This window comes from Phascolarctos cinereus, unplaced genomic scaffold (assembly GCF_003287225.1).
Source record: "Phascolarctos cinereus isolate Bilbo 61053 unplaced genomic scaffold, phaCin_HiC Scaffold_9;HRSCAF=440, whole genome shotgun sequence".
NCBI classification, from domain to species: domain Eukaryota; kingdom Metazoa; phylum Chordata; class Mammalia; order Diprotodontia; family Phascolarctidae; genus Phascolarctos; species Phascolarctos cinereus.
In genome coordinates, this window is record NW_027556402.1 from 1,368,847 (window position 1) to 1,393,224 (window position 24,378).

The 24,378-nt window shown below is 38.8% G+C and overlaps 1 protein-coding gene across 1 annotated transcript in view; it reads right to left on the reverse strand.

Moving 5' to 3' along the window:
- Positions 1 to 18,632: 18,632 nt before the first annotated feature.
- MSR1 (macrophage scavenger receptor 1) overlaps positions 18,633 to 24,378 on the reverse strand; it is a 77,009-nt gene continuing 71,263 nt past the window's right edge. The window contains 1 exon segment of the mRNA XM_078148130.1: positions 18,633 to 19,107. Coding sequence (XP_078004256.1) covers positions 18,974 to 19,107 — 134 coding nt within the window. The 3' untranslated portion in view covers positions 18,633 to 18,973.

Below are 24,378 nucleotides of genomic sequence, written 5' to 3' on the forward strand. Positions count from 1 at the left end.
GGAATTCTGTAGGAACTAAAGATGAAGCCATGGGCACTTGTACATCCTTCTAAAGCTGACTGATCCTTTCGATGGTTGGTGTCCATAGGTGTATGGCCAGGAGTGAGTGGTGCGTGTTTGGGTCAGGGGAATGAAAATATGTGAGGAAGTCTTTCTAGGTGGTGATCTGTGCTAAGTTTCCTTTTGGTGTTTGGGTTTATCTATAGAAGCATGGCTACTAGCACAGAGTTGTTAGGGGCAGCCTTTGAGCTGGACCCTCCAGAGAGACTTCCTGACATGAGAAATGTATGGACTAGCACACTCTCCCACCTCCCCTGCTCCTTTAGTGGTGGAGTGAATTCAGGAAGGAGCCCCCAAGGAGGAGTGATGAATCTTTCCCCTTTCCAGAGGCCATTTGGAGTATTTGTGGATGGAGCTTTAATTGAACAGAGCAGCAGCATGCATTTTTTTCCTCTCTGCTGAGACTGAGGAAATTCTGTTTACTTCCAGCCCTAAAAAAAGTTCCTGAATGCACCAGGCCCTCATTTTCCTCTTCGTTATAGAATATAATTAGGTAGCTGAGCTACTCTTCTCCTCATCTACCTTCCACTTAGCAGGTAAATTGCTTTACATCAGATTTCATTAGCTCAAGCACTGTGTGAGGGATCTGACCATGTTCAGAGAGCCCTGCTCATCCGTGCTGGTGCCAGTCCTCAGGAGAGGTTCTGAGGACCTCAACAAAGCAAATGCTTAAACATGCTTTTTATGAAACAGAGAACTTTGAAATAAAAGAATTTCAAAACACCACAGCAGTAAAGAAAGCTGCTGCCCAGGTTGGGTGAACAAGGCCCTGCACAGGGAGGGAAGGAGGGAAGGAATAAGCATTTGCGTATTATTGTCCATGTGCCAGACACTGTGCTGTCTTAAGGAATGAATGATAATCTTTCAGCTGATCACCCCCCAAGACCCCATCTCTTCAAAATATCATAACCCCTGAATATGATGCAGAGACACCCCCCTCCAACCCAGGACCTCAGTGTGATCATATCTGTGAGTGAAATTCGCAAAGGTGTGATGGTAGATGTTTAGCAACTGACTCTCTCACAAAATGCACAAAGGACACACTTTTAAGTGGAATCTGCCTTATTAAGATTTGTTCTATTATTTCCTTAAATCTAGATAATCAACAAGATAACCAGCTGAGCCCTAATTGGTCATGTGTGCTGATCTCCAAGGTGCAGGCGCTCACACTGAAGACTGAACAGCCAGCTCATGAAAGCCAGTTCAAGATGGCTCCAGCACACCTCTTCCTGAAGGACGTTGGAGAGATTCATGGCACGTGTAAGTAGATTGCAAAATTTCAGTTCCAATCAATTTTATTCAATAAGCAAGCACTCACTAGGTCCAAGGTACTATATTCAGTGCTGATATACAAAAAAAAAATTGACATCTTGTAGACCTGAGTTCCAGCAAACATAGAATTGAATTTCAACATGAACAAGTCCATAAATAACTAAGATACTGGAGAGTGGGATTCTATCAAAAAAGAGGGACAGGAAACTGGATAAGGCAAATTTCAGGAAGGAGAGAGCATTTCTATATGGGGCGTTCATGGAAAGATTCTTAGCTTTGTAATTGGACTTGCACCAGAGAGAAGGACTTCAATGGAGGGAGGGTGTGTGTGTGTGTGTGTGTGTGTGTGTGTGCATGCGCGTGCATGTGTGTGTGCGTGCGCGCGTGCATGTGTGTGTGTGTGTGTGTGTGTGTGTGTGTGTGTGTGTGTGTGTGTGTGTGTGTGTGTTTTGGAAAGGGAACATTCCAGGCACGGTGGCAGAAAAAGGTAGGAAGAGAACAAGGAACACAGATGAGTCTAGCTTAGGTGGAAAGTGGTATGCCAGAGGGGAGGAGACTGAAAGAAGCCCACAGAGGTAGGTTGGAGTCAAATTGTGGACGGCCTTTGATGAAAGACAGAATCAAGGGTTAATACCACATTCGTTAGGTGATGTGCAGACATGGAAGGTTTTTGAGTGACATGCTCAGGAGGAAATACAATGTGACAACATACACCTTGACATGAATTGATTTAGTCTATTACCCCTCCCAAGATCCTTTGCACTTTTTAGAGAGCTTGGGCACAGAAGAGGTCAAAGGAATGAAACTAAAGGTAGAATTTAAAATGTTTGGGCAGATAGGGACTAATGCCCTTTAAATCATAGCACAAGGGAGTCCCCTCCCTTGACTTATAAGATTAGTCCTTTGGCCATGAAGGAAAGCAGAAAGATCACTGGTCTTGGAAATGGATTGGCTCTGCCAATGTGCTGGGTAGATTATTGGCTGGGTGACTTGAGCAAGGCACAGAGCTTCATTGGGCATCAGCCTCTTCACTGGCATTCTTGCGAATGCAGGATTGTCAGGTTGTTTGTAGCTCTCTGGCTCATGGTCCCAGGAGCTTGGGGCTTAGGTGCCAATGCTTTTAGGCTCCAAGATCACCTGACACCTTCACCAGCCCCAGAGCTTACCATATGTTTTATGTTTTTAAAGTCAATGCCTACTTCAAAAGGTTATTTATTATGAGGGAACACTTGCAAAGTTCCAGGACATGAATAATGCTGGGACACCAGCAGGGTCTGTTCATCAGCCCAGGGAGCCTCCTCCACCAGCCGTCAGTCTGTTGGTGCTCTGAAGATGGGTCCTATCGAGTTATCTGTGTCTCAGAGAGTTTATATGGATTGCCCAGAGCCACCCAGCTGGTAAATGTCAAGGGCTGGATTTCAGACCAAGCCTTCTTGGGCCCAAGGCCAGCACTTTAGACTCATGGCATGCTTCCTCTTTGTAAATCTCTGTAGAAAAGTGAGTTGGGAGGGAAAATCCTGCATAGATGGAATGTCCTGCTCAGGTAAGTTCCATTGATGTGGGGATGAGATTGGGCTCTTCCAAATGAGGTCTGTGGAAGGAAAGCTCTGTCAGGTTCAAACTAGCCAGAAAGTTTTTGTGTACAAAGGTTGGCCAATAAGTCCAAGTTGTACAGAAAAAAAATACTTTCATTAAAGGTATTTGTTGTATGAAGTTTGGATTCAGTAAAAGAGCTGCACTTGAGGACCTAGAGGGCCACATGTGGCCTCAAGGCTGCAGGTTTCCCACCCCTGTTCTAGAACCATCTCCAAGATGCTCATGGGCAGTCCAAACTCTTTTGACCTTTCAAAGCTGATGATGTCATTCAGTGATTGAGTGGGGAGGGGAGATAGAGGCTTTTTCTTCTCCCAATAGATTCACTTTCAGGGATCTGGCTCCTCTGCTCTCTCCCCTCTGACCAGCTGCTTGGATGTCTGAGTTCTGAAATCTCGCTATTTTCTACAAGTCCAAGATGGCAAAACTGAGTCTCTTCAGCCAATCCCAGTCTACTTCCTCTATAGCATCACTTCATTTCTCTCTTTCCCAATTGACTTAGGCCTTTTTGAACTTAGTTTGATAGACTTGATTCATTCATTCATTCATTCATTCATTCATTCATTCATTCATTCATTCATCCATTCAATAGTTATTCTCACCTCATCAGTAAGATCTTGTTTAGTTTCTTTATGGTAAGGGGTGTGTGTGTGTGTGTGTGTGTGTGTGTGTGTGAGTGTGATGGACCTATTCAATTAAGCCCTACTCTTGCACTGCCCTCATTCTGTCGTATTTAGTGTTCAGTGGACCATTTTCAAAGGGGGAAAAAATGACTGAAGAAAACGAAGACAGGTAGTGGCTGTCACCACACGCAGAATGCTGGCCTTGAGTCAGAAAGAACTGAGTCCAAATCTACCCTCAGATACTAGCGTGGAACCCTGGGCAAATCTCTGTTTGCCTCAGTCTCCAAATCTGTAAAATGAAAATAATAATAGCCCCTGCTTCCCAGGGTTGTTGTGAAGATCAAATAAGATAATATTTATAAAGTGCTTAGCAAAGTGTCTGGCACATAACAAGTACTATATACATGTTAGCTATTATTATTATTTTATCATTCCTCTTTGTGATTGAATAAAAGCATTTACATCTAAGTCCATCTTACTTAGACTCAATGGTAGCATCTTAGGGACAATCTGGGGAGCAGACAGGTTGACAGCACTAGGATTGGATTCTTCCTTTTCTGACCGTTGATTTTTCACACTAGGTCTCTCTATTCTAAAAGCCTTTAGTTCCATGTATTTGAAATGTTAATAAGTATTTGTCATTACACAATCTATTCACAATGTTGTTTTGATCAGTCAGTGTTAAGTCCAGGTGATGGTGGGTGATGGTTTTCTCTGGGACAGTTTGTTTGTTGAACCCTCAAGGACATCTTGGGTTTGGCGTTTGCAGTATGGGGATGTACCATCTGTCAGTTTATGAAGGCTATTGAATTTCTGGTGTGTGGTTCTGGCCACCAGCTCATGCCTTTCTCATGTTTGGTAAGTGCTAAATTTTGCTGAGTACTTCTAGGGAAATGTTGCAGTTTCTAGCATTTCCCTGCACAAAGCAGTAAATTAGGTTCCTTAAGGATGACTTTTCCATAGTTTCTTATGGCAATGACCTGGCACGCTCACTATCTTCAAACACTTCATTTCCATGAACAAAGCCTCCCAACAGTCTGGAGCACAAAATGCTCCCAGCATGATAGTTACTCAATGAAGATTGGGGATTAACAGACAAAGGGATTAATGACTTGAGCGAGGACTTTGGCAGGAATAATCAAGCAAGGGCCAACTTTGAGTCAATCAATCCTGATCTCTTTCTGAGGTGGAATGAGAGTGTGATAAAGAAAGAAAACTGAGAGGAACAGAGTTACTGAAAGAAAACCACAGGCATTAAAGCTGAAAGGACAAATGACACCTGAGCCGATATTGTTCCATTTTCAGAATGTTTCATCCCATCCTCTCCCATCCCATCCCATCCTATCCCATCCTATACCACATCATCCCATCCCATCCCATCCTACCCCGCCTCATCCCATCCCAATCTTGATTCAGAAACCTCTAAAAATGTACCTTCTATAGACAAAACTGTGCTGGGTGCTAAGGGAGGTACAAATTTGGGTAGGTCAGAGGCCTCTCCTCAAGAAGTCTTGTAGATGACATGATATACACAAAAGATCATAATACAAAGTCAAATGTCAGAAATGTGTGAGAGGTGCAAGAAAAGTGGATCAGTTGAAATCATGTATGTGAAGCGCATTTGGCTATTGTATTTAACGGACTAATCTGAGGTCCAAGGATGTGCCCTTCGATAGGATTTATTTATTCATTAATTAACATAAGTTTTACTGATTCCATTTGTCTTTGCCTCAGTTATTTCCTGGTGGTAGGGGATGAAAGACCATTATTCTGCCTTCCAAAATGAATCCTCTATTCCAACCAAATGATTGTGTGTGCGAGTGCATATACCATTGTTCCCTGGGAGTTGCCATCCTCTCTCCAGTGAGAAAGAAGCTGTGTGTATTTCCTTATCTTTTCTTTGACACTATCATTGCTTTTTAATTTCCTCAGAATTCAACTTTTCTTCAGTCATCTTTTCTCTTCCTTTGCTGCAGCAAGTGCATTTTTCTTTTGGGTATAATACTACTAATAACTGACATTTATAGAGTGCCTACTACATGCCAGCACCATCCTAAGCACTTTACAAATATTCTGTCATTTCATCTTCACAACAACCCGGGCAGGTAGATTCTGTTGTTATCATCCCTATTTTATAGTTGAGAAAACCAGGCAGATACACGGGAAGTGACTTGTCCAGGGTCACACAGACACTATCTAAGGTAGAATTTGAATTCTGGTCTTCCTGACTCCAGGCCCAAAGACCTATTCCCTGAGGTGCTGCCTAGCCTCCTGCAGTAATTGCATGGCACATGAAGTTTTTAAAAGAGCTTTACTTGTGTTAATGCCTTTGATCCTCACAACAGATTCTGCCTATTTTACTCTGCATTGTCAGGCCACTGTGTTATCTGCCAACATTGCTTTTGCAGCCTCCCCTCTGATGCCGATTATTTAACTCCCCCTCCCCACATCATTGCTACAGAATTTATGTAACTATGTTCAAAATAATGGTGATGATGGACAGGACATTTGCTTTTCCATTATTCTTACTGAGAAATATTTGAATGTTTCTTTATTTAAAAAAATCATGGCAGTCGGCTCCTTCCTTGCTGCCTAGGAACACATGTATGCCTCCATCATCTTTAAAAACAATAGCCCTTATTGATCTGACTATTGTTTCTAGTTGTTGTCCTCCCTTCCATGGCTAAACTCCATGAGACCCCAGTCCTCCTTGCTTCCTCTGCTACTCCTCTCAATTTCTTCTAAATTCTCAGCTATCTGGCATCTGACCTCATCAGTGAACTCAATCTATTCTCTCCCAGGTCACCAATGGTCCTTCAATGGGCAGATCTGATGTTTTTTTGTCAGTACTAATCCTCTTGGAGCTCCGGGCAGTCTTGGACACTGTTGACCACCCTCTTCTCCTAGATACACTTTCCTATCTAGGTTTTCATGACACTGCTTTCTCGTGGTTCTCTGTCTCCTTGGCTACACATTCACCCATGTCACACCCATTAACGGTAGATATCTCCCTCTTCTCCATCTCTACTATCTTGTTTGGTGATCTCATCATCTCCCATGGGTTCTACTGCCATCTCTATGCTGGTGACTCTCTGATCCATTTATCCAACCGTAACTCTTTTCCTGAGCTCCGTCTCACATTGCCAACTGCCTGTTGGACATCTTGTTGCCCTAGCACCATCTCAAACTGAATATGAGCAGAACAGAATTTATTAGCTCCTTTCCCCAGTCCTCCCTTCTTCCCAACTTCCCAATTACTGATGAGGACACCACCATCCTCCTGGTCACCCAGCCTCAATATCTCAGTGTTATCCTTAACTCTTCATCTATATTTATGCCACACATCAACTCTATTTCAACTCAGTATATCTCATCTTTGTCCCATTCCAAGCACTCACACCACTTTATGCTGGTGTTATCTCAGGCCTGGACTATTGCAATAGCCACTGGTGGGTCTACCAGGTTCAGGCCCCTCCTCACTCCAGTCTATCCTCCCCTTTGCCACCAAAGTGATTTTCCTGAAGAGCAGATCAGGCCATTATACCCCAGCTACCCATTCAGTCAACTCCATTGGCTCCCTATTGACTCCAGAGTCTAAGAGAAGATCCTTTTTGTCATTCAGAGCTCTTCATGATCTACCCTCCTTGATTCTTTCCTACCTTTCCAGTCTTCTTACCACTTACTCTCCTCCCCATACTCTTTCATCCAGGAACACTGGGTTCTTTGCTGTTCTTCAAGTCAAATGCTCCATGTCTCATCTCCAGGCATTTCCTGTGGCTGGCCCCCATGCCTGGAATGTGTTCCCTCCTCAGACTTACCTGGCTTCCTTCAAGTCCCAGCCCAAAACCCACCTGCAAGGAGCCTTTCCTGGTCCCCTTTAATCTCAATGCTTTTCCTCTGAGATTTTCTCCCATTTAGCTTGCACATGTCTTGTTTGTCCCCAGCTGTGGGCATGTCACCTCTCCCATCTGACAATGACCCCGAGGTGGGTAGGGATTGTTTTTACCTGTCTTTGGATCTCCAGTGCCTAGCACAGTGCTTGGCACTCAGCAGTGCATAGAGACTGACTATCTCTTCATCTTCAGGTTTTTTTTTTTTGCAGGGGGTGGGGTGGGCAATTGGGGTTGCATGACTTACCCAGGGTCACCCAGCTAGTAAATGTCAAGTGTTTGGTCTGAGGCTGGATTTGAACTAAGGTCTTCCTGACTTCAGGGCTAGTGCTGTATCCACTGTGCCACCTAGCTGCCCCTTCATCTTCACTTTTTAACAAATTAAAGAGGAAAAAAAAGTTTTCTATGTCTGTAATTGAGTATGTAACCTAAATATTTGGGGGAACTTTTTAATGAAGACTTTTATGCATCTCCTGATGTGGTCATATGATTTTTCTGGTTTAGATGATCTATTCTGTTATAAGATGTCTTAGGGTCTAGCATGCTTGCACTTCAGTTACAGATACAAATTGGCAACAATTTTATAATTTTTATTAGATATTCTATTGGCCAGCATCTTAGTGAATATTCATCATTAACACCAGCCCAGAATCATCTTTCACATTGCTCTCTTCTTTCCTGCAGTGACAAAGATAAACAGGATTTGGCCCATAGAAAGAGGGGCAATCTGAGAACTTTCTCAATTTCTGAAAATAATTTGTGTAGTAGAAAAGGGGTAGTTTTTTTAAAATCATTTGATAAAATTCACTTTTAAACTAGTTGAACATGATAACTTTTTTCTTGATGGGTTATTTATGTAGTATTTGATTTCTCTCTCTCTCTCTCTCTCTCTCTCTCTCTCTCTCTCTCTCTCTCTCTCTCTCTCTATATATATATATATATATATATATATATATTATATATATATATATTCTTTTTTTCTTTTTGGTGAGGGCAATTGGGGTTAAGTGACTTGCCCAGGGTCACACAGCTAGTGAGTGTTATGTGTCTGAGGCCGGATTTGAACTCAGGTCCTCCTGACTCTAGGGATGGTGCTTCAATTTCTCTTTCTGAAATCAGTTCATTGATATTATCTATTTCCTGTTTTGAGTATTTTGTATTTTTGTAACTATTCATCTTATTTCATTTAGATTCTCAGTTTTTCTGGACTATACCTCTATGCAATAATAGTTCTTCATAATTTTCTGTTTCCTCTTAAATCATTGTGATTTCCCCTTTTCTCATTTTAAAAATGATTTATTATACTTAATATTAAACATTAATAAAGCATAACTATTAAACATTTAATATTAAATTTGACATTAATTATAATGCTGATATAATTTTAATATTAAACACTTAATTTTAAACATTAATATAACCAATTAAATTGCTTTGAATCTACTTATACTTAAACTATGAATTTTCATGCAAAAAATGTCATAAAACCCATTAGCCTTCCTACCCCCAAGTCATCACTAGGATTCCTTCGTGCCTGTTCATTCCCAATCATTTTTCTTGGCATAGAATAATAGCCAACATTTTTACTAGCACTTTAAGGTTTCAGATTATATACATACATACGTGTGTGTGTATACACACATATATTAATTATACACACACACACATGCACACGTACACATATACATATCCTCATTTGACACTCTTATTATCTCTATTTTACAGATGAAGAAAATGAATCTGAGAAAGATTCAATAACAGCCAAGGTCATATACCTTTTAAAATTCTGAGGCAGAATTTGAATTCATCCTTCTTCCCCCAAGACAAGTATTTCCCCCCTACTTTACCACCTGGCTTCCTATCAGTTATGGTAATCATTTGTATTTTATCTTTCTGTCTCTACTTTCTATGTTTGATTATTTCATAAAGACCTTATAGTTTTTCTCTATATTCATTTTGTTTGTCAGCCTGAATTGCACTGCAGGATTCCATTAAATAAATGGACCGCAATTTATTTAGCTATTCCCTTATTGTTGCACATTTAGGGGGATGACAGATTTTTTGTAATTACAAACAAATACTACTAAGGAAATCTTTTTTATTTTGTTAATTTGGATTTCTCATTTCCAATTTCAGTTATCCAATGGTTCATCAACTTTATTGTCCTTTCCTTTGTTTATTGAAATGTTTTGATTTGACACAAGAGATACCTCCCAACAAATACCTAAAAGAATGTTCTCCTAAATACATCCTCTGAAAAGAATGAAACCAAACAGCCTAATGGTGTGGTTGTGGTAGTCGGTCATTCCTCATGAAAAGGAAAGATGGAGGATATAACTGGCATTATTGGGTGCTAGCATCATCTCAGGGTTCATCAGACCTGAGTGTCGTTCTATTCTCACATTGACTTTATTAGCTTGGGTGTAGTCAGTTTGTGTCTTGTCCTGTTGACTCCACTTTCTTCACTTGGTATCATTTCATACATCTCTTTCCTTCTGTCTCTGAATTCCTTGCGGTACAACAATACTCCATTATTTTTGTACTTCACAGTTTATCTATTCCTCAGTCATCAGGTATGTATTTGGTTTCCAGTTTTCCGTTATTGACACGTTCTATTATAAAACTACAAATAATAGTAATGTGTTTTTTTTCCTTATGCATCTTTTTTTTTTGCTGTAATTAACCTCCATAGAGTATAATCCTATTAGAGCATCAAAGGGCATGAACATTTTAATATTCTTTCCTCTGTAATTAGAAATTGTTTTCTAGAAACTTCAGACCAATTTGTAACTACATGAAATGAATGTGTCTGACCTCCCACAGTCTTACAGACATTTCATTTTTCCATATTGTACTAACTGTTCTGATCTGATTGATATAAGACAACCTCAGTGTAGTTTTACTTTGCATCTCTGATTATTAGTGAATTTGACCAAATTTCCACATGGTTATTGGGTTTGCATCATACTTTTTGTTCATGTTCTTGGACTACTTTCTATTTAGAAATGACTTTTAACCTTACTGATTTTTCCTTTTTCCTTATACTTCCATGATCTCAAACTTTTACAAGTGAAGTTTAAGGCAAAGATTTTCCTCAATTCATTTCTTTTATTCTGATTCCTAGATGTATTGATTTTATTTCTGTAAAAAAAAATTCTGTGTAATTGAGATTCATACATCATTTGTAATTTCTTCTATGTCTGGCTAGAAATTCTTCTTAGAGGAAATTCTGGCTAGAAAGTAATGGCCTTCCATTCTTTTCTGTTTTTTAATAACCACTTTTATAGTTAGACTATTTTATCTATTATTTTATTGGAATTTATTGTGGTTTATGACACATCATACATATCTGATCATACTTTTTACTAATTTGCCTTCCAGATTTCCCAGCATTTCTTTTAGTTTTTGCAGTTTTTTTAAATTTCCTCTTCATTTTTTTCAGAATTGTCTCCACATTCCCTTTGGCTCCTTAGTCTAATTCTTACCTCTAGATCTAACATGGGTTTTGTCCAGAGGACTTCTGTGATAGGTAGACCAGACCCAGGATTGTCCCCTGTTAGTCTTAGGTTCAGTGTAGATACCCACTGGTCATTCAACAGGTACCAGAAGCAGGTTTACTTAGCCATAACACAGAAGAATGAGTCAGCTCCCTGCATCAATAGAGTTTCATGGACAGCTTTGTTATTTTCAAAACAAAACAAAATAAAAACTACGCTAACTTACAGGGCAGAGGGAGAGGAAACCCTGGTGCCCTGAAAGATAGTGATGCTAATGTTTGTGACCAGGAGACTTCACATTAATAACAGGCAACTCATCAGGCAAAATCCATTGTCATACACTTTGGTCAGTTAGAATAATAATGATAATAATAATAATAATAATATTAATAACAATAATAGCATTTATATACCACTTTAAGATTTGCAAATCAATATACACACACACGTGTGTGTGTGTGTGTGTGTGTGTGTGTGTGTGTGTGTGTGTATGCATTCTTAATCTCTGGTCCATGGATCCCCAAAGGTTTTTAGTTAAATTTCAGAGGATCCATATTTATAAACTTTGATGGGAATATTTCCTTCAACACAAAGTCTACAGTCTCATTATTACACCCAGAATCCAGGTAAAGAGAAGGGTGGGCATGGAATTGGAGTACCATAGTAATAAGGCACAGAGGTAGTGAATACATGTGACTAAGGCAGACACCTCAGGATGTGCAGGTTTGCCAAGTCCTTTCTTTCTCCAGATAGCTTTCTCTTCTTTTGAAAGGGTCTTAATGGCGTTCCTTTTTTGCTTCTTAATATAATGTAAGATAAGGTAATAACACCATTCTTTATCTTTTTTTCTTTATCTCCCATGATATTCTTCACTTTTTATTCTTCCATATGATTTTTTAAAAGTATTTGCCTAATTGTAAAAAAGATATCTCTTTGTTACTTTGTCATTTGGGTATTATCATAATTTTGTTTTACACTATTGGCACAGTCCATCCATGAACATTGACTACCTCTCCAATTTTTAAGTCTTCCTTTACTTCTACAAAATAATTTTTGATGTGTTTAATGTGACTCATATGTAGTTTAAATCCCTAATATTTAATGCATTTTGCTGTTATATCAAATGAAAATTTTCTTCTTATCTCTTCTGCTGAAGGGTATGCACTGAGAAAATCAGATAGTCAGGAATTGAACTCAGGGCATCTGATTCCAAATCCAGTACTTTGATTTTGGGGGAAAATTTTCCAAAATGCTGATAAATTTGTTGGTTTATTTTACATCCTGTTACTTTGATAAGCTATTGTTGGTCTTTATTACTCTTTTATTGATTATCTAGGATTCTTTAATTAAATCATCCAATTATCTTCAAATGCAGGTAATTTCATCCTCTCTTTGCCTGTGCTCATTCTCCTAAGTTATTTTTACTGACTTTTTACTATAGTTAGTCCTTAGAGCACTAAATAAAATAACTGTAGATTGACCCAGCAATAGCACTTTTAGGGCTGTATCCCAAAGAGATCATAAAAATGGAAGAAGGATGCACACGTACAAAAATATTTATAGCATCTCTTTCTGTGGTGGCAAATAATTGGAAATTGAGGGGATGCCCATCCATTGGGGAACAGCTGAACGAGTTATGTTATGTGAATGTAATGGAATACTATTGTGCTATGAGACTTGTATGGTCTGATGCTGAGTGAAGTGAGAAGAACCAGAAGAAAATTGTACACACTAACAGCCATATTGTGTGATGACTAACATTGATATACTTAGTCCTTGTCAGCAATGCAAGGATCTAAGACATCCCCAAAAGTCTCATGATGGAAAATGCTATCCACATCCAGAGAAAGAACTACGGAGTTTGATTGCAGATTGAAGCATACTATTTGCTCTTTTTTTCTATTTTGTTTTCTCTTTCTTGTGGTTCCTCCTGTTGGTTCTAATTTTTCCTTACAACATGATGAATGTGAAAATTTATAAAACAAAAACAAATACAAAAACAACAAAAAACTATCTCCATTGCTTAGCACAGTACATGGCACATTCTCAGTGTTTAATAAATGTTAATTTAAAAATGGAAAAAATAAAATAACAATAGAAAAAGTGATTATGCTTTTATTATCCTTGATTTCACTAGGAAAGCCTCCAATGTTTTTCCATTGCACATTATGCTAACTCTAGCTTTTCAAGAAGCCTTTGATTAAATCCATTAAGTGCTGCCATGGAACATACGTAGTAGAGCAATCATTTTTTTTACTCTCCCATCCCAACAGGGAAAATGGTGAATTGTCTCTGCTGAATTGTCCCAGACCAAGCTATTTGTATGTTTTGGGTGTGTGTGTTTTGGGGTGGCAAGGTAACCTTTCCTTTGGTCACTACTTCTTCCCTGTCCCTTCCTCTTCAGGCCAGAGGCTGTGGAGACTCCTGCTTTCTGACAACCCAACTTGTTTCTAGGCTAGGGGCAAGATAGATCTCATTTAACATGGCTCACTTTCTCTGCTATTGTAGAGAAGTCCTTTAGGACAAAAAAAAATAATAAAATAATAGCATTTGAGAGGCCCCAGTTACAAAATATTCCTAATGATTGGTCAGAGATTTGCATCTGTTCTGTTTAAATTCTGTATGTTTCCAGCCAGCCACTCTCTTCCTCCATTTCTGTTTTGCAGAGGACAGACTCATTACATGGATATGCAATACACATCATTCATAATAGACTATGGATTTTGTACAATGGGAAAGTTCTTTTAAATATGCAAACTCAATCAAAAGTTGTAAAAGGCTTTAAGAACAGGGGGAAAAAACCTTAGGAATAAAATTCCTACCACTTGCATGTGGAGATAAAACATAGAGGAAAGGGTAATTTTAAGCATGTTACTAATTCCAGTACCTTCTCTATCGGATTCCTTGAAAAGGCAGAATAGCAAGCAGGGGAAATTCCAGCCACGTCAACATCCATTATCCATGCCAATGCAAATTGTTTGAAGTGCCGATCTCTGGGAGGTCACCACTCTTGTGAGTTTCTTGCAATTACTACAGTCTCTCTCCTCTGTCTCCTTTTCCAACTCCAGATAGGTACCCAGCCCTTCTCCTTCTGCACCCTCACGTCCCCAGTCTCTAATACCCATGAAAGGTGATCCAAGCCTACTGCTACATGATCCTATTAAAGGAATATTTATTTCATTACTAAATTTTTTTAGTATTTTTAGTATAAAAAAAACCACTGTGTTTGGTTGAAGACTTGCCCCTTTAATCTAGAATATAATCAAATGGGTTTTATTAGATTTTTTGGTTTCTTATGTAAATTATATTAAATTTGTCCTAATGTTGAAAAGACTTTGTAGACAGAGAGACAGATTTAGAAGCCAGAAGACCCTATATAAATTGCTTTTCTTTTTATTTTGGAACAATAAATTTAGTTTTTGTTTGTTTTTAACATTCTTTTAAATTTTAAGTTCCAAATTCTCTCCCTCCCCTCCCAAAAGGATATTATATACATGTTAAATCATGTAAAACACATTTCCATGTTAGCCATATCACAAAAAGCAATGAAAAAAAAGCAAGAAAGTCATACTTAAATTTGCATTTACAATTCATCAGTTTTCTCTCTGGAGGTAGATAGCATTTTTCATCATGAGTTCTTTGGAATAATCTTGGATCCTTGTATTGATCAGAGTAGCCAAGTCTTTCAAAGTTGATTATTATTACCACAACAACATTATTACAACATTACAATGCAGTTGATCATTATTACAACATTTCTACCTGTGCACAATGATGTCCTGATGCTTCTCATTTCACTTTGAATCAGTTCATATGTCTTCCCATATTTTTCTGATACCACTTCCCTTGTCACTTCTTTGTGTGTGTGTGTGTTGTGTGTGTGTGTGTGTGTGTGTGTTGCACTGTAATTTTATTTATTTGTTCCCAATTACATTGTAATCTCCTTCAGTCCTCAGGTGAGTTTATTTTATTTTATTTTATTAATTTATTTTGATTTATCAGCAATCACTTCCATATGCTTTTGAGTTTAAAATTTTTCTCCCCCTTCCTCCCCTCCCCAAGATGGCACACAATCTGATATAGCTATACATATACATTCCTATTAAACATTTTTCACATTAATGATGTAAGTAAGAATTAGAACCAATAGAAGGAACCATCAGAAAGAGGAAATAAAACTCCACAGAAGAGAAAAAAACTAGCAAATAGTATGCTGCAATCTGCATTCAAATTCCATAGTTCTTTCTTTGGATGTGGATTGCATTTTCCATCTCAAGGCCTTTGGAGATGTCTCAGAACCTTGTATTGCTGGGAAGGATTAAGTTTATCAATATTAGTCATATAATGTGGCTGTTATTGTGTAAACATTCTCTTGGTTCTGCTCACTTCACTCAGCATTAGACCATACAAGTCTTTCTAGGTTTTTCTGAAGTCAGTCTGTTCATCATTTCTTCTAGCACAATAGTATTCCATTACATTCATATACCACAACTTGTTCAGCCATTTCCCAATGGACGGATATCTTCTCAATTTTCAATTCTTTGCCACCACAAAAAGGGCCGCTATAAATATTTTTGAATGTAGATCATTTTCCTTTTTCTCCTATCTGTTTGGGTTACAGACCCAGTCATCATATACGTAGTTTTATAGACCTTTAAGGATAGTTCCAAATTGTTCTCTAGAATTATTGGACTAGTTCATGACTCCACCAACAGCTTGTTAGTCTACCTATTTCTCCTCAACTCCTCTGGCATTTGTCATGCCTGATAAGTATGATGTGGTACCCCAGAGTTCTTTTAATTTGTATTTCTTTAATCAATTGTGATTTAGAACATTTTTATATAACTATAGATAGCTTTAATTTCTTCTTCTGAAAGCTGCCTGTTCAAATCCTTTGAGCATATATTAATTAGGGAATGATTCTTATTTTTATAAATTTAATTCAGTTCCCCATATATTTGATAAATGAAGCCTTTATCAGAGAAACCTGTAAAAATTTATATTACCTTTTAGCAAAATGTAGTTTCCCTGAATATCTCTTTTAATTAGGTTTATTTTTGCTTTTGCTTTGTCTGAGATCGTGATTAGTACGCCTGCCTTTTTTTCACTTCAGCTAAAATGTAATAGATTCTGCTCCAGCCTTTTAACTGCGCATGTCTTTATGTTTCAAGTACATCTCTTGTAAGTAACATATTGTTGGATTCTAGTTTCTAATACCTTCTACTATCCCCTTTCATTTTATGTGTGAGTTCATCCCATTCATATTCAGTTATGATTACTATTTATTTCCCTCCAACATATTTTCTTCTGTTTATCCTTCTCTCTCTTTTTATCCTGTCCCTCTTCAAAAGCTTGTTTTGTCTCTGACCACTGCCTCTTTTAATCTGCCCTCTCCTTTATTATCCTCTTCATATTTCTTAACCCCTTTCCCTCCTATTTCCCAATCAAATGAGATTTCTATACCCAACTGTGCATGTGTGTGTGTGTGTGTGTGTGTGTGTGTGTGTGTGTGTGTGTGTGTGTATTCTTTTCTCTTAGAACCAATTCCAATGACAGTAAGGTTCAAATATTGGCAACCCACTCCCATTTTCCCTTCCATTATGAAAGCATTTCTTTGCATGCCTCTTTTACATAAGGAAAATTTCCCCATTCTACCTCTACATTCCCTCTTCTCCCAAAGTATACCTCTTTTTCACCCCTTAATTTTTTGTGAGATCATCTCAACATAATCAACTCACACCCTAAGGTACTGGGGCAGTTTTCCTTGATAATTTATTTTTCCTTTTTTTTTTCCTTCATGATTTCTTGATCATGGCTTTCACATAATCCAAAATTCTTAAATTACCTCTCATCAGTCTATGTTCTAGGTAAGTTGTTTTTTTTCTGATGAAATATTTCAGATTTTCTTCTTTTTTATTTTTATTTCATTTTATTTTATCATCTCATAATGTTTCATGAAATCATGAATCAAGCTTTCACTTGCCCCACTCTAATTTTTAAAGAATTATTTTTTTCAGTGAGCTTTTATACCTCCTTTTCCATTTAACTTGTTCTGCTTTTTAAGGAGTTCTTCTTTCAGTGAATTTTTGTGCCTCTTTTATCATTAGGTCAACTGGTTTTTTTAAAAAGGTGTTATTTTCTCTCTTTTTTTGTATCTCTTTTACCAAGCTGTTAATTCCCTTTTCATAATTTTCTTTCATTACTCTCATTTCTTTCCCCAATTTTCCCACACCACTCTAAGCTCTTTAATTTCTCCGGAATTCTTGTTAGGCTTCAATCCAACTAGCATTTTTCTTTGAGGCTTTGGTTGTAGTTGTTTTCATGTTGTTGTCATCACCCGATTTTGTGTATTGGTCCTCCTTGCCACCATAGTAGCTTTTTATGATCAAATTCTTTTTCACCTGTTTGTTCATTTCCCCAGTCTATTTCTTGATTTTTAACTATATGTTAAAGTTGGGCTCTGTTCATCTGGAGGTGGGGAGGCATTGTGCCAAGCTTTAGGTTTTTCCATGCTGTTGCTTTCAGAGCTGCTTCTTGGGGTTCTGCAAGTTTTGGGTGCTTCCAAGGTGGTATGATGTGGGGAGAGGTGTAGTCACCATTCTCCTGGTCTATGCTCTTGCCTTTATCCAGTAAGGGCCCCTGGTGTCCTGCAGCCACAAACACTAACATTCCTTTGGGCCCTGAACTGTGACTAGGTCTCCTGTTCTCCTAAAGCTGCAGGTTCTAGTGTTTCTTTCTGTGTTGGAACTGTGACCAGGGCTCCTACTCCCTTGTGATTGATGACAAGAAATCCTATCTGCCCTGAAATTGTGACATAGAACTGCTTATTGGCAATAGAGTTGCCTATCAGTGCCAAATGTACCCAGTGCCAGCAAATGGTCACCTGTAATCTCATTCTGACCAGTTGTCCAAATCCCTTACCATCTCTGGGCTGAGAGGTCCCAGAGCTGCTGTTGGTGCTGTTACCCTGTGCGTATACTCTGGATAGACCTCTACCCCAGTGTCACAGACCTCTCCTGTAGACCTCCCAAGTTGTCTTGTGTGGAAAATGTCTACCTCTGACCTTGCGTTGGCTCTGCCACTCCAAAATTTGATTCAAGGAGTTATTTGAAGGTTGTTTGGAGGGGTATGTTGGTAGAATTCAGCTGGGTTGCTGCCTGTACTCTACCATCTTGGCTCTGCTCCTTTTCTTTTTAGGATGAATGACTGGGATTTAGTGCAATGGGCATGACCAAAGCTCATCTCAATCTCTTGACCATTCAGGTCAATAAAACCAGAAAGGTCATTAGAGTACGATGTAGTGAAAAGAGATTTATGTGCTTAGGCCAAGGTCTTGGGTGCCAGCCTGGATCTGACATGTAGTTGGTGTTTTCATGGGTGAATCCGTTGCTCTCCTTTCACCTCATTTTCCTAATGTGTGTAAGATGGAGACAACAATTCTCACTATACCTGATATGAGCCAAGCTCTTCTCCAATGCCCCAAAGTACTAGAGAAATGATAAGGACTTTTTACAAACTAGAGTCTGGTGATAATTTCCATCAGCTATACTAGTTAGTCAGTAAGGCACCTAACATTTATTAAGTACCTACTAGGTGCCAAGCACTATGCTAAGTAAGTGCTGAGGATACAAAGAAAAGCAAAGAACAGGAATTCATATTTGACTTAACATTTACTCAATGACTACTATTTGCAGGGTCCTATCTTTGGTACTAGGGATAGAAAAGCAAAAGCAAATCAGACCCTGTCCTTAAGTAAATTCCATTCGCTATTCAACCAGAAGAGTCAAATTGACGTGCCCTTCAAAATGTAGGTGGCGCCCTTTAAACAATTGGGTCATAGAGCAGTGCCAGGGGTGTTAAAAGGAGCCAATGGCAAATGGCAAAACCATCCACCAGGACTCTCTAGGCAAAACTTCTTCTATCAGTCTCTTATACCTCTATAAAATATGACATGGTGAAGGATTTCCATGCCAAATTGGAAAAAAGAAGTGCTTTTGAAGGAGGTCCTTGTGCTCAATTTAGGAGGAAGAGGATGGTGTCACACCTTGCAGGTGACCCCAGCATCCTCATTGTGGTTACAGTTTGTCACACCCCAACCTTTGAACAAGCACTTCTCGAGAGACAGTTCTTTTCCAAAGCAGAGAACTTCATTCATCCATATGATACCAGTACCTGCAATGTCCCAAAAAACTGAATCAGAAAAGACTAAGTCAGCAGGTCATCCTTGAAAGAAACAAAAGCAGCTAAACATGTTTATGCCAGGTGCCACCAACTCACTCTGTATATGTGTGTGTGTGTGTGTGTGTGTGTTGTGAGTGAGGGAGAGAGAGAGAGAGAGAGAGAGAGAGAGAGAGAGAATCAGAGAAAAGAGACAGAAATAGAAATACAGAGACAGAGAGACAGAGAAATCCTATGATCTTCCATCTCCGTTTCTTCTTCTCTTCATAAAGACTCAATCATTTGAGGACGTACTTACCTGAACTCAGGAAGGGAGACATGGGAAATACAACTCAATGGGGTTCAAAAAAGATCAATATTGCTAATGAATATTGATTCCAAAATTTAAAATAAAATCATGACAACATAGAGATGAATTTTGCCTGTTATCAAAGGTCTTTTTTTGTATAAATTGATATATTCATGCAATCTGGGGTATTGTTTTCTATTATGATTAATTATGATAATTGTTTCCTTAATACTAAAATATTCTTGCATTTTTGGTAGATACTCAAGTATAGCGAATAATTAGGTATGTTAATGTAGTTGGGGGGGAGGTGGTCAGGATTTTATTTTAAATTTTGGAATCAATATTCATTAGCAATGTCAATCTATAGTTATCTCTCTTTGCCTTATCTTTCCCAGGTTGAGAAGGAAGAAAGGAAATAAGTATGTATTAAGTGCTCATTACACGTCAGGCATTGTGCTAAGTGCTGGGGATACAAAAACAGGCAAAAAGAGAAACAGTCCTTGTTTTCAAGAAGGTTACAATGTAATGAGGAAGACAATATACAAAAGGGAGCTGAAAGGTGGAGTGGGAGTGCCAATAAAGCTATATGGCTATGTTTTTAAAGTCTGGAAGTCTGGAACAGGATGAGAAGGAGAATGAAAGCATGCCAGCCTGGACCCCATTCACGACATGAAGGCCCCAGAAGGAAGTTACCAAGGGGGAGCCAGAGACACAAGGCTAGTCTAGGTTGAGAAAGTAATTGGAGGCTTCTCGGTGGGGAGGCCCCAGGTGCTGAGGTATTAGAACTACAGTTATGCCTTCCACATCTCTACTTTCCCCATCACTGTTTCTATATATTGCAGGTTGGCATAAGAAATTAAAAGGGGGTCTTGGGGGAGTTCTGCAGAAGTGGCAGATAATACGCAAAAGCCAGCAGATGACAAAAAAAGTTTAGAAACTGAGAAATGCATAAAATATAGGTACAGCATTATTATTATATAATATCAACATATTTTATCTTTTAACACCATACTAATTCAGACTTCTGTGGTATGAAGGGAAGGCCAAAAAGTATTCCAGATCATGGGGGTGCCACACCCCAAACCCCTGTGATATGGAAGAGATAACTGTATGTTTATCTCACAAAACAAATTTGGTAGAATTTTTTTTTAATTTTAGGCACAATTTGTGTAGTATAGCCACTAATTATTTTCTAAAACTTTGATATAATTAACATGTAAACCCTTCTGGGCCAGAGTGTTTCCTCTTCCCTTTTATAATTCCTTTACAACTAATAGGATTTCTTTTTATGAAATTTGGCAGTTCTAATATTTCATATTTCATATTCTGTTAATGGGCATTTTATACTTTATACATATCCCTGTATTTCTTTTAAAATCTTTTTTTGTGAATTTTAGCTTCTGATAGTTATTTTCTTTCATCTCTGTTGTGATTTTCTTTGTCTATTTAAATTGTTTTTGGTAATTTGATTTTTTCCCTTTTAATTAGATTATCTAATGACTTTATCAGTTTTTCAGTCTTTTCAAAGAACAAACTTGTAATTTTTATTAGTTCTATATTCTCTTTGTTTTCAGTTTATCTATTACTTCTCAAATTTTCAACATATCCTCTTTTGTGATCATTTTAAGCTTATTCATTTGTCAATTTCAGAATTACAAAATTGCATATATAGCACTTAATCCTATTTTTTTGTTTTCTTTTTTAATTTTAGGTTTTATTTTATTTTGAACTTGAGATAAAACAAGCATTTCCATGACATAGTATAATAGGGGAAAAAAAGATGATTGTACATGAAACTACAAATCTATTATGTATAACTTCCTATTCCTTTTAAGTATATAATAAAGTTATCATATAATTTTTTTCTTTTTGTTTTTTTTCCTTTTTTTCTCCCCCTCCTGCCCTAGAGATTATTAGATACAAATAGGTGTGTGTGTGTGTGTGTGTGTGTGTGTGTGTGTGTGTGTGTGTGTGTGTGTGTAAAGTTGTTCTATGCATACTTCTATTTATTAGTTCTTTCTCTGGATATAGTCTCTCTTCATATATACTTTATAGTTAATTTGGGTATTTAGAACAGTCAAAACAACTTATCCACTCAAAGTCATTCTTAAAACAATATTGTTGTTACTCTATACAGCATTCTCTTGGTTCTGCTCATTTCACTCTATTTCATGCAAGTTTCTCCATGCTTTTCTAGGATCATCGAGCTTGTCACTTTTTATAACACAGTAGTATCCATCACAATCATATACCACAACTTGTCCAGCCATTCTTCTACAACCTCATCTACCACATTGCTGCCCTGAAAAAACTCCCGCCCTGGGATCTGGCTGTCCTGATTGCTTCTCTATACCAATGTTTCAGGAAAGCCCCAACCACATGTTTTAATTACCTACCTTCTCTTTATCTCTATTTTCCACAGCTTTACCAATCTCATTGCATGGATACCCTTCCTACCTAGCTGTTCATAAAATCTGGTGTTACCAGCATATTTGCCCTTGCACTCACCTAACAATACATTTCCTCTCTCCCAAGCCCTGTGCTGGTGCCAGGGATACAAAGACAGAAATGAAATGACCCTTGCTCACAAGGAGTGTTGTAGTGTCCTAGGGGCTACAAGGTGTATACACATAGATATAACAGAGGGGTGAAGGGGCTCTTCACCTGGTGGGATCAGGAATGGCTTTGAACAGGAGGTTCACTCAATCTGAGACTGAAAGGAAGCTAGTGATTCTAGTTTCAGAAGTGGGGATATGGAGCAAGTCAGGCAAAAACATGGCAGCAAGAGTTGGATTTCCAAGCTTGGCAAAGAATAAATAGGTCACATGGTATGGAGGGAGTAATGGGGAAGAATCCAGCACAACTCACCTGGAACCAGGTCATGAAAAGCTTAATACTAAATGGAAAAGCTTATACTGGATCCTAAAGGCAACAGGGACTCACTGTAGCTTCTTGAGCAGAATTACATGAGCCTTGAGGAGACCTGTTTGGCGGCTACATGGAAGATCCTTGGAAAAAGGGGGAGCCTGGAATCAGGATGACCAATGGAGAGGCTATTCTAATATTTTAGGGGAGAGGTGACCATGACACAAATTGGAGTGGCAATGTGTGAATCAAGAGAAGGGGCCAAACCCAAGAGATGATATGGGGGTACAATTAAGGATACTTGACCATTCACTGAATATGGAGGCCGTGGGAAGATTCCAAATGGAAAAGGCACAGAATGAGCTGGGAAGGCTCAGATCAGGGTCAGACCAATTCACCAGACCATCCAGCTGATCCACTGCCCTCATCTTGGTCATCATCTTATATGAGAATGTGCCAAATTATTGCAAGATTTGTCCTGACAGAATCCACGATTTGTTGGGTGTGTATGAGCTCAGAGATGGTGTAGACTCCATCCAGAAGGAGTCTTGTGGCGTCATCTTTGTCTTTGCTCCTGTATGCCTGGTAAATTAGGGTCAGTTTTGGACTCATTAGAATCTTCATATTGTCCACAGGCAGCAGCAAATAGGAGGTGCAGGAGGAATGTAGTATGTGGTCTTGCACCTAAACCTTTACATGCAGCTTTGTTCTCTCTCCATTGTAACAGCTTTCCTGGACCAGCAGAACCCTTTGAGGTTCTGAAAACCAAGAAGCAAAATTCTCATTTTGTTTAAAGATGTGCCTGAATCAACTCTCAGACTTGGAGGAATGGGAGGAAGGAGGGCTTCCATTTCCATGATTTTAGCTGCTGGGGAACCGGGCTGAGGTGGATGTAACCAGACCAATGTCTATTTAGAACCCAAAAGTAATCCTGGGACCTCCCATTTCTTCCTTCAAGTCCCACCTAAAATCCCACCTTCTATAGAAAGCCTTTGTCTGCTCCCCCAAGTGCAAATGCCTTCCCTTTACTGATGACCTCCAATTTATTCTGTGTGTCTCATCTGTACACGATTGTTTGCATGCTATCTGTAGGATTAAACTGTGAGCTCCTTGAGGCCAGGGACTGTCTCTGGGCTTGTTTTTTTTTTTATCCCTAGCACCTAGCACAGTGGCTGACGCTGAATAAATACTTGTTGACTAACATTTTAGTCCAAAGTTCAATATTCCCGAGGAAAATGTCTGCCCCCAAGTGAAATGCCATTCCTCCACCTTGAACGTCATCCATTTCAAGCCAAGAAACAATCTGGAGCAGGCCCCAGGGTGGTGGATAATCCCTAAGCAGGAAGAACAGGCCTTGCAAATCACTGAGTTGGCAGTCTGGTTCATTTATTCAACTCAGGATTTCACTGCCCATTTCAGTCTATTTGTTATTCTTGAATCTATGCCTTGAGCTTGTTTAATTATGCACAGCAACCCACTGGAAGCAGCTCTGAGCTTAGAACACTACTTCTTATTTGCATATTTCCAATGATCTTTGTTTGAACCCCAGGGGCTGTCTCTCCTCATCTTTGTCAACAATTTCATGAGTAAAATGGTCAGACCTTTCTTTGTCCCTGGTAGCTAGCCACGTGGTGAAGTTTCTTTGTTCGTGGCTGGGCAGGTCCTCAGGCTACAGGCATGCTATCCACCTCTGGAGCAGTAATTGAACCATTTTTCCACTGGCAGGACCTGCTAGAGCTTTTCCTCTATTAATCTAGCCCTTGAGAGCCCAGGGTCACCATCAGGGCCCAATGAGACTCAAATATATAAATCTCTTTGACATGAGTGTTTCTTCAAACCATGCAGACAGAGCTCAAGCTAGGCATGAGTTCACAACAGAGAAGTCACCCAACATACTGAGGTCTTCCTTGATTTCTCTTGACATGGGGAGGGGGAAGGTTACCAATAATGCTATCTTCTGGTTACCCCTAGCTATCACTGTGTGATTGAGCCCTCTTCCTTTTCACTTATGCATTTCTTTGCTGACATCCCTTATACAACTTTGTCAAATGTTCTCGTTTGAAATGTGTTTTAGACTCTCCATGCCCACCATATTCCTCTCCATTGTCCTT